At 42.1% G+C, this 12,741-nt stretch overlaps 1 protein-coding gene across 1 annotated transcript in view; it reads right to left on the reverse strand.

Annotated features, from left to right (window-relative positions):
• The window catches only part of NWD2 (NACHT and WD repeat domain containing 2), a 108,068-nt gene that overhangs the window by 11,208 nt on the left and 84,119 nt on the right, over positions 1-12,741 (reverse strand). Inside the window, exon 4 of the mRNA XM_004681355.2 lies at positions 1,440-1,643. Coding sequence (XP_004681412.1) covers positions 1,440-1,643 — 204 coding nt within the window. The remainder of the gene's footprint in view (positions 1-1,439; positions 1,644-12,741) is intronic.

Raw genomic sequence — 12,741 nt, forward strand, 5'->3', positions numbered from 1 at the left:
TCTGCTCCTCACTCTCTCTCTGGTGAAACCACTCACCATCCCTGCACCTTTGACTTGTACCCCAGCTCTATATGCATAAATAAATAAATCTTTAAAAAAAATTAAAAAATAAAAAGAAGAACTGTCTAGACCCTGAGCTCGCCTCCTCTTGGAGCTTCCTGGGTACCAAGTGTTTCAAGGATAGTCTCCTTGGAAGAGGGACTGTTATCTACCTTCTTTTCTACTTCTCTTAACATTCTGTTCAAGGAATAGGCTCACCCATTGTCTCTTCCTGTTTCATTTAATTTCAGGGGACACACAGATCCATTTGAAAACCAAGAAGGGAGGAGACAACAATGTTTCCATCACACTTACTCATGAGTCTACCTCACTTCAAGATTCTACATAAGACACTGACTATGGATTATGGACACGTTAGAGCAAAAAACTGAATTAAAAAAAAAAGAGATTGTAAAAGCAGCATATCTTTTTTTAAAAGATTTATTTATTTGTGCATACAGAACTGGGGTACAGGCCAGAGGCTCAGGGGTGGCGAGAGGCTTCACCAGAGACAGAGTGGGGAGCAGAACAGGCAGATCGACAAAGTACACTGCTGAGGGGAGCAGCGGGTGGGTCAGGAGAGGTCTGCCACGCCATGTGGTCACCTCCGGGGCAGGCGGGAATCGAACTCATGCGGAAGTGGCTTTAGATTCTCAGTGCTGTGCTTTAACCCGCTGCGCCACCAGGGAGGACCAAAGCAGCATATTTTTAAAAGCTTTCAAGAAATAAAAAAAATGACTGTTGAACTTGAAAACTCAATGTATAGACAGTACGGACATGGTTGAAGAAAAAAATGGTGAGGTGGAAAATACCTGACGTGATCAGGAAATCAGCACAGAGGTAAGGAAATTGTTCATGTAAACGAGAGTTAAGAGGTATGAAAATAGAGATGTCTCACGTAAGTCTAATTAAAGAGCAAAAAGGAAAGAACAGAAAGAATAGAGGTGAGCTTATCTGACGAGAGGACTGCTAAGAATGTTCCAGAACTGGTAGAATATATGAATTCACAAACAGAAGGAGTGTAACATGTAACAATCATAATAAATAGATCTATAGTCGTAAGATGGGAACATAATAATCTTTGCAGATAAGCAAATACTGTTTAGTAGACCTTGGTTTATAGACCTTCTTGAAGATACACTTTAGGAAGAAGGAGGAAATAACACAGATGGAAAATGTGAGATGTTTAAAAAAGAAAAAGCAAATAAAAAATGGAAGGTATCTTAACATTAGATTTAGTTTTTAAAAGTAAATGTAGAGCCCAGAGCTTAGTAACTTGCTGTGCCTCCTTTCTGTGGGCAAAACCACTCAGGGATGCCAGAAGTAGTTTAAAATGATCTTTGCAAGAAGTAGTCTGAAGTGATGGGCAGATATGTACTCCAGACAGAGAGGTAACTTACTGCATTTTTATTGCTTTTCAGCAGTTCTGACTTGGGTCTGAGGTAATAAGCTGCTGGCACCGAGTTCTCGTCTCGACAGTACCACTCTTCCAGTAACTTGGTCTCCAGCTTCGCCTCAACAGCAGCATCCAAAATCATTTCAAACTCTGAGGCTTCGACTTCTCCAGGGATTCGGATGTTCCCATATTTTTCACCTAACAGTCCCTGTGTATCAACAAGAAGGCTCAGTTTAGTGTATCATCAAGAAAGTTCAGCTGGGTTGTCACATCACGTGGCTTCTCAAGAAATATGAATAAATGACAGAATATTCCATCCTTTTCCTGTTTGTCTCCATGCATTATCTCATAAGTAAAATAAGACCAATTATATTGTAATTACAATACATTAGCTATTGAGAATTAAAACTACATATCAGATTTAAATGGCAAAATTTTGCAGCAAGTTTCTTTTACAAATATAATACAACAAAAGTTACTCTACTCAGATTATTTTGCTCATTTGTGACCAAGAAAAATGACACACAGGACCCTATGACATCAATCATGTAAACTTTCAAGCAGAAAAAAATTTTTTGTGGAGTTTATTGTATGATTCTTAGTCCTGGATCTACAGGGCTAAAAATGAAACAAGTTTGAAATCATTGTGCAGCTGCCATTAAGCCACTGTAACTGATAAAAATTAGTAATATAAATAAGATATTTTCTTCCTAAGACTTGGCAGAAAAACCATGTACTCATTATTAAATGTTAGATAGGTGTTAGAAAACAGCTATCTAGTGCTGATGGATATGTAAATAACCTAATATTTCTTTCAAGGATATTATGACAACATGTATTAAAGTCCTTAAAAGTATAATTTTGGGCCTGTCAATTCCTATGGGAATGTCTTTAGAAAACAAAATAAGAATGTACATAAAGGATTACCAGAATATTTATGTCAAACCTGCTTTAATAGGAAAGAGTGAAGAGCAACTAAATATTCAGCAAACAGGAGCATTTATATTTACAATATAATAAACATATAAAATGGTATCTCTATTTAACAGATGTACAAAAGTATGTTCCAGAAATGTATTGACATAGAAAGATGTTTATGATACAACAGCATGTGTAAAATGATTCTGATGTGTTCTATAGACATGTTTACATGATGTAAACATTTATGAGATGATATCTATGTATACACATAAAAGTCTAACAAACATAAGAAAGATGCTATAGGAATACACAGCAAGGTTATCCATAATAATTTTTGTGTAGGAGCTTTAAATTTATTTTCATTGTTTTATGTTTTTATGGCTTTTTATTAAAAGACTGTTTTCTAACACATTTGCATTACTTTTTTTTTTAAGATTTATTTATTTATGCAACAGAACTGGGGTACAGGCGAGAGGTGCGGGGTGGTGAGAGGATTCGCCAGAGACGGTGGGGAGAGGAATAGGCTGACTGATAAAGTCTGCTGAGGGGAGCAGGTGGCGGGTCAGGAGAGGTCTGCCATGCCATGTGGGTCACCGCAGGGGTGAGGATCGAACTCATGCTGAAGTGGCTTTAGCTTCTCAGTGCTGTGCTTTAACCCGCTGCACCGTGAGGGAGGATCCCACATTTGCATTACTTTGTAGTGAGAAATTTGACAGAGGGGAATCTTTGTAAGGGCAGCCGGTGATAAACCCCCTCCTCTTGGCCAACTCTGAATAAGGATGGTCAACAGCCTGAGTCAGGGCCATTACCGTAGACAGTGAAGTCTCAAGGCTGGGATGTGGCATTCAGCAAACCCACATTGTGCAAGGAAAGAAAGAAGAGGACTTCTAATCAGTTGTTATTGAGGAATTAAAAAAAAAAAAAAAAGCAGTAGAATCTGGCCAAGGATAGAGGATGTGGTGGCAGGGAGCTAAAGCATATAATGCATATGGGATTTGGGAACTCAAAGTTCTCCAGCAATGACATTCAGGAATGTTTCGACCCTGCTACCAGCTCCAGAGCAAGACCAGCTAGTCCTGGGTCAGGAGAAGGAGAAGGAAGGCCAGTCCTAGATGTCTCAAGATGGTTCTCATCACCACACACTAGCAATGAACTGTTGGCTCTTCTTCCTGCTTTAAATGAGGCTGGTCCTCCAATCTAGGGTAAGGTCAACTCTATAGATCACATTCTAAAATGTGCTCCTTGGATTATCTTCACACACACCACCCAGAGTGCTTGTTAAAATGTAGGTTCCAAGTTTCCTTCTCCAACCAAAAAAACACTATGGTTGGGGAGTCCAGGGATCTGCAATTTAAAACAAGGTGATAAATAAACTTGGAATTTAAGGATCACTTCTATGGGCAGTACATATATGGTCTCATGAGTAATGGTTATGAAGCACCAAAAAGGCAGAATGGGAAGCACAGATCAATATAAAAACCGAAGGTTATTTAAAGATAATTATTTATTAGAATTGAACAGCTGACATCGAATACCGTAATTATTTGATCAGTGCAGTAAGCTAAAATGTTCCTCGGAGTAGGGATTATTAAAGAAGAAAAAAAAATTCTGATCCAATTCAAATAAATATATATACAGTGCCTACTAGAAATAACGTGGTAATATGGAATTTTGGAAAAGTAATAATGAGTTATAGGCTTAAAGTTACGTATTGGATTGTTCTCCCAAATCTCTTCCTTCGATTGATTTTTCTCTGGGTGGAAAGCTCATAAATCATGAAGCAGTTGCTTTTCATGAGTCCAAGACAGGGTCTTGGATCAGTCTTACCTTGCAACTTGAGAAAAACAAAAAGGGGAATAGCAACAGAGAAGTTTGCTACCACATTCCCCAGGAAGACTTGTTACGTTAGAGGTGGTTGTAGCTCTAAGGTAACAACGTATGTCTTTATCTACCCTGGGGAGACAGAGTCCATTTAGGGAGTCAGTTCAGCTCAGCCGAATCCAGCTGGTACCGTCAGTGAGCCAGAGCAGGGACGAGACAGAGAAGGCGTGTCCGGCTGGCACTGGAGGAGTAGCAAGCGGCTGTCCACTGTGGGTTCCCAATCAGACTTGAAACCACGAGTGACCCCAGGGCAGCTGCAGGAACCGTGAGCAGAAGGTATCCTCCTCTGGGAAGCTACAAGAGGACCTTTACTCCTGCCGGCGAAGGAGAAAGCTGATTTCCACACCAGTGCTTAAGAAGTTGATTTTTTGCTAGGTTAAATCGACTTTCCCAGTTTGTAGAAGAAATCCGGTGGAGTTGAGGAACTATATTTGGTTTTGTGTTACAGTCCATGTATTACTTACACCATTGGTTAATCTCTGTGTAATGCTTCTGGAAGAAATGCATATGCCTGAACTAAGTTCCAACTTTTTATTGAGATGTTTAAACGCTATGGTGAATATACACATGAACATAAATATACTGGATTTCAGTCATCTGTAGAAATCCATAATGACTTCTTCTAATCAAAAAAGTGACAATCTTTAAATCGACCCTAGGCAGGAAGCAAGAAGCCATTCAGTGCCTAAACACAATCTGTGGGATAAATCTAAACGGCTGAAAAACCTAAGAAAATGTTTTAATAGTTTTCTCTGTTGTTTCTGCATGTAGAACTCCAGCATAAGGAATACTTCAAGATGCTCTGGATTAGATAGCAAAGAGAGGATTTGATGTGCAAAGACAGGCTGATTCCCCCAAAATTCTGAAGATGTGCATATTGTAAATTTGGCATATACGCTTTCAGTCTGCTTATATTTTACATATATAAATATGTGGGCTAGTAAAAATTTTATATAAATCCTATACAGGACCTATTCTGTACCTTTTTTCTTCTGTTTTTGTGATGCCTCTTGATAATTAATCACTTACTACATTGATTGCTATCACAGCACTGCAAATTACGGCTTCCATATTAAAGCTGAATTTTCTCAGTGAAAGCCAGTTTATCCTTTTAGGCACTGTTAGAACTCTGAAAATTATTTTTTGTTGAAGTAACATTAAATTGTTTCAGGTGTTTATGGTTGACAATCAACATATGTATATACTACATTAAGTTCACTGCTACAAGTTTACTTCCTACAAACTTCAATAGGAAAAAAATATCTGAATTCTCATTTCATCCTGATACCTGTCTGCAGTTAAACTTTCATTGATGACAGTGGTTAAGAACACAGGCTACACGCTGTATGACCCTCGGCAAGTCACTCAAACTCTCCACGCTCCTGTTTTCTGTCTGTAGAGTGCAGATTGCAAGAGCAGCCAGGGAGGTTAGCTGAGGTGTAATGACTGCAGTTGCAGTTTTTATTTTTTTACATTAAGATCCAGGTAAGGCCCTCCCTGGTGGCGCAGTGGGTTAAAGCGCAGCACTGAGAAGCTAAAGCCACTTCCTCATGAGTTCGATTCCCGCCTGCCCCGGAGGAGATCCACATGGTGCGGCAGACCCCTCCTGACCCGCCCACTGCTCCCCTCAGCAATGTACTTCATCGATCTGCCTGTTCTGCTCCCCACTCTGTCTCTGGTGAAGCCTCTCGCCGGCTCTGAGCCTCTGGCCTGTACCCCAGTTCTGTATGCACAAATAAATAAATCTTAAAAAAAAAAAAAGATCCAGATAAAGTCCACACATTGCATTGGATACATGCATGTAAATGCATACATTTGCACACCCTTTAAGTTGACCTTACTCTTTCTTATGGAACTCACTGGTTGAATAGGCAAGTTATTTATCCTGTACCTGAACCACATCATCGGCCTCTCCTAGGAACAGGCTGGAAATGCAAACCCTCTTCATTTGGATGCTAACAAGCTCCCAGGATCCTGCCCCCCCCCCTTTTTAAAAAGATTTATTTATTCATATGGAACTAGGGTACAGGCCAGAGAATGTGGAGGGTGAGAGGCTTCACCAGAGACAGAGTGGGGAGCAGAATGGGCAGATCAACAAAGTACACTGCCGAGCAGCGGGCGGGTCAGGAGAGGTCTGCCACACCATGTGGATCTCCTCCGTTGGAAGGTGGGAATCGAACTCATGCGGAAGTGGCTTTAGCTTCTTAGTGCTGTGCTTTAACCCTCTGCGCCACCAGGGAGGGCCCTTGGATGCCCTTCTGTCTACTATGGGGTGCTTGGCAGATGCCTCTTTGCCATCTCTCTTTAATTGACCTAGCCTCCATATTTACTATCAATTGGCAGATTTATAGCTTTGATTGTACTCAGGCTCTATCTTCAGGTATTGGTGGAATACCTCCTGCATGATAAAGAGACCCCCCCCCTTCTGTCCCCCAACACCTCCAATGCATCCAGCTGGAGCTGTGCAGGTCTGCTCCATGCGGCGCTGGGACACTGAGGCTGACCAGGGCATCGGGGCACCTGAGGTCACCTTACCACATGTCTCACCAGCTACTGATGACTGCTCGGATGGCCTATTTCCTTTGCGACACCAAGATGGCTTCTCATATCATCCAGTCTGCATTTATTAGTCATTTTCAGCCTTTATTATTATTGTTGCTTATCTGTGCGCAGGCCACTCACCACGGCACACTGATGGTGTAAAAGCAGCATGGATTACTGTGACTTCTTGTTTATATGCAATTTTTTTTTTGATAATGCTTACAAATAACTATAGACTCCTCATACGTGATTTTGCCAGTGGCTTAGGAATGACTCACTGCATTCATTAAGTTATTCAATTTAATCATTTAGAATCTAGGTTCCAGTTCTGAATCAATTACTTTCTGAATCAATTACTACCACTGTGACCATATAAAGCCAAAAAGGCTGCTCAACCAAGATCTGTGTCTGAATGCTTGAACCTTCTAGACTTTACTGTGACATTAATATCGCATACCTGCTGACATGTTCTAATACGTCAGAGCTCCCTGGTGAAATTATAAAAACGTTTCTTTAAGACCTGATTCTTTAAGATGTGTAATAGGACAAAGCTTCTCACACTAGGTAAGAGTCCAGGTGAGAGAAGACATCTAGCTGGCGTCCAAGGTGATGGCTGAAAAGGGCAGGTGAGGGAGATGATGAGTTTGCGCACCGGGTTGCAGCACAAGGAAGCAGAGGGGAACTGAAGAGGCAGAAAAGACCCTGGGGCACCTGAGGCTGAGGTGAAGACTTTGGAGAGCAGTTTTTTCACTGAGACAGTGCTGTGAAACTAGGTTTCATGGCAAACTAGTTTAAATGGAGGCGAAGAGATATTCTGAGGTGGGGGTGCTTAGGGGGAGTTGGGGTGGTGGTGGATGTCCTGTTTCTCAGCAAGGAGGGAGATGAAGACTGCTGGCTAAGGAGGAGAGAACAGATAGGTTTTGTGATTGGGTAAGTGAAAAGACGTTGCATGAATACACAGTATGGGCTGCCAGGAGACATTGTCCCTAATTTTATGAATAGTTTATTGATACTTAAAAATGACCGTTATTCTCACACATTCTGCTTGGCAAACATCAGTGCCTTGTACAAAATGACTACAGACCATCAGTTGATGATCGCACCTGTCACCGAATCCTTAATGCTCTTCTTGTCAAATAAATTCCAAGTTCACATTTAAGCACAACTGTGAGGATTATAAAAAAGTACATAAAACCGATGTTTTTCAGGGAAAAGCTGTCTGGCTTTTACAAACCTCATTCCTGAAATGCAAGTTGACTGAAATGAAAACTATGCACTTTTCCACTTTGTTTATCATGCATTCATCATCACAATCAAAGCAAAACACTCCATCACGGCTTCCATAAAATGGCCATTTGTCAGCTATTCAAGGAGAGCAAGTGCACAAAGCAATTAGTCACAAAGTTGAAATGAAGTGTCAGAGAATTTTCAGTCGATTTCCTAATCCTTGGCAGGAGTCAGGGCTATTTTTACTTTAAAGGTGGCCCTTCTAGGTGAAGTGATGATGAATGGGAACTCGGTTTCCCTTGCAGGGAACAAGTGCCATCACTCCTGTTCCGGAGAAGGCTGGGCAATTCCTCTTTGCTGCAGTTTGGTTAGAAGCCAGGGGCAAATGGAAAAATTCGTGCTGAACAGCAAGTTGATGCCCCAAAACACAATTTGGGAAGGTAATTTCTCTCTATTTTCCCACTGGTAGGATTGCCAGGGCAAAGTGAGCTGTGAGCTCTGTGCTTATTCATTGCTTAAGATTTAGAGGACAGACAGGAGCATGTTTGCAGGCTAACACCAGCCACAGAGGGCAGACAGCATGGCAAAGTAATGGGAAGGCATTTTAAAAGAAGCAAATTTATTCATGTGTACCTGTTTAAACCCAGCCAATTTCCGAGATTGCAGAAGGTCTCATATTTTGAGATGTCTGGGGAAAGAGATTGTAAAATCTGGTTTGGCTCTGTTTACCGCTATTTACTTCTTTAGAAAATAGGGGAGGCAGAAAAGAAGGGCTGAAAGCTAGTGCACAGGGATCAGATTTGAGGTTAAAGTCTCAGTGCTATCAAACTACACAGCTACTGCAGCAGGAGTCCCATCCCCAGCCAGGGAGCTGGCCCACATGGCTCAGCAGACCTCACCTGTCTTGCTCGCTGCTCCCCTCAGCAGTGCACTTCACCCATCTGTCTGTTCTGCTCCCCACTATGTCTCTGGTGAATCCTCTTACCCCTGACTACACCCCAGTTCTTGTATGCACAAATAACAATAAATGTTTTTTTTTTTAACATTTATTTATGCATACAGAACTGGCCCGAAGTGCAGAGACGGCGAGAGGATTCACCAGAGACAGAGTGGGGAGCAAAGCAGGCAGATGTACACTGAAGTACACTGCTGAGGGGAGGAGCCGGTGGGTCGGGAGAGGTCTGCCATGCCATGTGGGTGACGTCACGTCCAGGGCAGGAATCCAACTCACAATGAAGCGGCTGTGGCTAGCTTGCAGTGCCGCATCCTAACCCGTTATGCCACCAGGAAGGGCCTAAAATAAATATTTATAAAAAAGAAAAAGTAGAAAGAAATAAATACAAATTGTCTCAAAATGCTGAAATTAACCATGATGTTTAGAATTTAAAAGAATCTGGCCCAGCTGCAACTGCTGGCTGAACCCAGCTCTTCTCCTATGTTCCTGGAGCCAGACGGCAGTCAGAGGTACAATGAGAGTGCCATGGCCAGGCCACCCATGAAGCGAAATGCTATTGGTCTTGCTAGTCAGAGAAACTTTTCGATTATTTTTGAGGGGGTTGGGTGGGAAAATTACAGAGACATGTATTCTCCCTGACCTTCCTAGGTGGACAGATGTCTTAAAGTTGCAATGGAAGACAGAAGCCATTACTGTACAAAAGCAACATAGGATTAGTCCCTTGCACAATTCAGAGTTATAAAATCACCATCTTCCTCCGGGAACTGCCTGCCATGCTTCCTTTTAGTCACATGATGGAAGATCTGAAATTCATCATGTTCCTCCTTTGGTCACCGCAGATGGGAACTCCCACAGCTAAGTTTTTTGTTCCAGTCTGGCAGCTCCCCTAGGAGCGCTTCTCTGATACAGTTGTCTCTCCTCAGCTCCTTATTCCTTCACCAGTAACTTTTGGTCTCTTTTTATATAAAAAAGAACAAAACCTTTACACAAGTTTCTCTTAATATGAGATCCTGCCAACACATTTGTGGGTGTGTGTGTGTATGGGTGTGTGTATATATGTATATATATATATATATATATAAATATATTTATACATATATGTGTGTATAAATATATGTATATGTGTATAAATATATGTATATATGTGTATAAATATATATATGTGTGTATATATATATATTTACATGTAATGAATTTAAAAATAGATAATCCCCTATTTAGTCACAAATGACTATTTGTAAAATGTAGGACCGCCTCTCTGTCCTCAGGCAGAATATTCCTTTGGAGGACACAATGGTCAAGAACGTGAACTTGAAGTCAGATTGTTGGGATCTGAAACCTGTCCCGCCATGTTTGCTGGCTGTGTGACCCTAGATACATATTTAACTTCTGTGGATCTCTGGTCTCACCTGTAAGCCGACCTTACAGTATCAGGTTCCAAAGATTCTTGTGAGGCTTGATGAGTACTTCAAAGAGTGCCCAGACCACAGTAAGTATTCAGGAAATGTTAGCTATTTTATTTAGAAATAGTGATAATGAGATCGCACACCTCACTCAGGTTAAGTCAAACGATACCATTTCTATCAGGTTCATGTTTCGGGGCCACAGGAGCTTTGTCTGTAATTTGGACTTAACTTGGAAGATCACATCTTGCCAAACAAGTGCCCTTGTGAGGCCCTTATAGAGCTAGTGTGGCCAGCACAGAAATCAAAAGCAGTGGACAGAGAGAAATAGAAAGAAACAGAGAGAGGAGAGACCGTTCTCAGGGCAATAGGTTGCTAGGGGCAAGTATTTGGCAAAGGGCCTGCAGAAATTTCCTTGAACTACATCTAATGAAAATACTCTGTACTTAACTGAACTGTGAGTAGAATAAGGGATCTGCTCCCCCCCCGCCCCCGGGCTACTTTATGGCAAGAATGATGTTGCACACAAGAGCAGACAGCGAGTCTGGGTGGCTTACTAGGAAATTTGAAATTGAGCTTGATAGCCTGCATTCCCTGCTCAAGAGAGACAATTTGGAAACTATGGTTGGTCACAATTAGATGGCTAGTGTAGGTGGCCATATAAAATAAAATGCCAGACAATTATATACTGTTCTTATTTCATCACTTTTATCCCACTCATGAAGTCTTTATAAAATTCTGAGAGGAAGAACTGTCTCAGGTACTGGTACACAGATATAGACAGAGGACAAAAATCCACCTCCCTCTGAGATAAGATTATGGCATCCAGAGTGAGTCAAACATGACAGGCTCTTTGGAATTCCTTGGAGACCATGTAAAATGTTATGTTAGGGCTGTGCAAGTCAGTCTTCTTCAGAAAAACAAAGCCTAGGGAGGTGGGAGGAGGGGAGAGGAGTGTGTCTATGTGTGAGTGTGTACCTCTCTATAATTTTAGGAATTGGATCATGAGCTTTTGGGGGCTGGCAATGCCCCAGTCTGCATGGCAGGTAGGATGGAAACTTAGAGGACAGTTAATGTTACAGCTTGAGTGTGAAGGCAGTCTGCAAACAAAATTCCTACTTCCTTGGAGAACCTTTTTCTTTTAAGGCCTTTAACTGATTAGGTAAGGCCCACCCACACCGAGGAGAGTAATCTGCTTTACTCAAAGGATACAGGCTTAAGTATTCATCTCAACTTAAAATATGTTCACAGTGACATCTAGATTGGTGTTTGGCCAAATAGCTGGGCAGTGTGGCCTAGTCAATTTAACTTGGAAATTTAATCATTAAAGGGCTTTCCTGGTAGCTCAGAATTCCCAAGGAAACCAGAGCAAGGGCTTTAGACTATTGCTACACTGTCGACAGGAGCTGCTAGCCACATCTGGACTAGATATTCTCTCACCACCTTTTTCCTGTCATCCACCTCAATCTATATAGCAGATGATGGAAGGCAGAAAGATTCACTGGGGGCAACTACAGGAGGGGAGTATACTTCTTCCTTTCTTTGGAGTAAACACTGCATCCCTCATTTTACAAAAGGAGGAAAATTTTAATTGTAGAGACTCCTGAGACCATGTTCCTGCCTTTACTCCTTGAATGAGACCTGATGAGCTCAAAAGCCCAACATTGGGAGTGGGAAACATTCAGAAATATCCTGAGAGAATCCAAGGTATGCCTCAGATTGTGCAAATACAGAGACTGGCTCCTGCTTCTCCCCTAGAGAACTGTGAAGACAACCTGACAGGAACTGCCCGTGGACCAGAGAAGCAAAAGACAACCCGGGCCTGGAAGCCTGCAAGCCAACGGAACAAAGCCAAGTGGCAGCAGGAATCCCATCGTAACGAAAAAAGGAGGGGGACCGGAGGACTGGAAGTCCCGAGAGGACCGTGAGTTCCCACTGAAGGCTCCAGACGAGCTCTACGAAAGAGCCAGCATTGGAGGCCAGGCATGAGGGGTTGCCAGAGTGCAGACAGGTTGGACGAGTTTTATTCAGCTTTTGTTCCATTTACTCCATTATTTCTCCCCACGTCCCCACCCCCCACATTTGCTAAACCTGAAGGAGCTGGAAGCAACGCTGGGGGGCTAGAAGGGAGGAAAAGAAGAACAGTACAAGAACTGACCAGACCTGTCCCCACTACAACACACGGCCCCGAGCCAAGGAGAGGCGGACACCAGAGGCTGGGTGTGAAGTGCACACTTTGCTTTAGATTTGCCTGAACCATTTTTAATTTTTTTTAAATATAATAGTTTATTTTTAACATCATTTTGTGCCTTTTCCCTTCTCAGTTGTCATCCCCGTGGGCTTCCCGTCACCAAATCACCGGTGTGCCATCTCCATAG

The sequence above is a fragment of the Condylura cristata genome, unplaced genomic scaffold (genome assembly GCF_000260355.1).
Source record: "Condylura cristata isolate star-nosed mole 26May11 unplaced genomic scaffold, ConCri1.0 scaffold00012, whole genome shotgun sequence".
Lineage (NCBI taxonomy): Eukaryota > Metazoa > Chordata > Mammalia > Eulipotyphla > Talpidae > Condylura > Condylura cristata.